General features: G+C 41.1%; 1 protein-coding gene across 1 annotated transcript in view; it reads right to left on the bottom strand.

Moving 5' to 3' along the window:
* The window catches only part of LOC107712978 (la-related protein 6-like), a 17,184-nt gene that overhangs the window by 3,843 nt on the left and 11,844 nt on the right, over positions 1–1,497 (bottom strand). The window contains exon 3 of the mRNA XM_016518380.1: positions 332–793. Within this exon, the coding sequence (XP_016373866.1) occupies positions 332–793 (462 nt within the window). The remainder of the gene's footprint in view (positions 1–331; positions 794–1,497) is intronic.

Here is a 1,497-nt window from a genome sequence, read left to right on the forward strand (position 1 = left end):
TTAATTTTTGATTAGTAATATGCATTGCTAAGAACTTCATTTGAACAACTTTAAAGATGATTTTCTCAATTTTATTGATTTTTTTGCACCCTCAGATTCCAGATTTTCAAATAGTTGCATCTCAGCCAAATATTGTCCTATCCTAACAAACCATACATCAATGGAAAGCTTATTTATTCAGCTTCCATCTGATGTAGAAAACTCAATTTAAAAAAAATTGACCCTTATGACTGGTTTTGTGCTCCAGGGTCACATGTGTACACAGAAACTTGCGACTAATCATTGCCCAGCACTACTTTTTTAAATAAAAATGCTACAAAAAAAGAACCACCTTCAATCCCAGCGGCCCCCGAGCGTCCGAGTCTCCGCCGACCGCCTCATGGGCTTTCATCGCAGCCTCCACTTCTTCGAACTCCACGATGGCGCACTCCTCCGTTCCCAGCTGCGAGTAACGCCCGCTCAGTTTCTTCAGATCGCCCGGCAAGTCCTTCCCGGGTTTGAGAACCCGTACAGAGGCGATGGGCCCGTAGTTTCCGAACGCTTTCAGCAGGAGCTCCATCAGCCGCTCCTGCTGGGTGGCCCCAGCCTCGCCGTCGGCCCCGAGCGCGACTCCCAGCTCCGGCCAGCGCTTGAGCTCACTCAGCAGCAGCATGCGACTCGGCAGAGACTCGCTGGCGAACACCGGCACCGTCGTCCTGCGCCGCACCTTACGGCCCTCGTCGTTCAGCTCCAGCAGCTCGGAGTGACGCAAGGCGTACGCTGTGGTTCTCCAGTCCCGCGTCAAGTGCTTGACCTGAGGAAGAGACGGAGACGCATTTAACCTCCTTCAGGTATGACCATGATTCACACGGACCCTTTTCACATTTCCAGGGTTCTCAGAAGTCGACATAGTTGCTCACAGTCATCTCAGCATCCTGTGGAGATCAGACGGTTGCTATAAGAAATACACTGTAAAAAAAAAAATTATTCATTGAATTTACAAAAAAACAAAAGAAACAATTGTAAGTGGTTGCAATCAATTTATTTTAGCTACATTTAAATAAACAAATTTAGTTGACTAACTTCCAACTTTATTTAAATGTAGCTAAAATAAATTGTTTGCATTCACTTACCTTAATTTAGTATAAATTTTTTTTCAGTGTAGGGATGCACGATGTTATCAGACCGATATCGGAATCGGACGATAATGGCTTTAAATGTAAATATCGGCATCGGCCCGATATGAAAAATAATGCCGACATGTCTTGCTTATTAAAGTATGTTTTGTACGTTTTGATTTAAATGTCAGAAGCTATAGCTTACATGAATTAAAAAACATTTATAATAAATCACAAACATGACGCATGTAAATTAAATAATTTTAAATATACTGATTTATTCATTAATGTGTAATGTTACATTTTTTTTTTTTTTTTTACTTGAGCTCTAAAAGATTTTCAGAATTTTTACAACTCTTGTTTTAGACAATCTACAAATGTTAAATCTTAAAATAAAATG

The sequence above is a fragment of the Sinocyclocheilus rhinocerous genome, unplaced genomic scaffold, assembly GCF_001515625.1.
Source record: "Sinocyclocheilus rhinocerous isolate Xijiao unplaced genomic scaffold, SAMN03320098_v1.1 scaffold1093, whole genome shotgun sequence".
NCBI lineage: Eukaryota > Metazoa > Chordata > Actinopteri > Cypriniformes > Cyprinidae > Sinocyclocheilus > Sinocyclocheilus rhinocerous.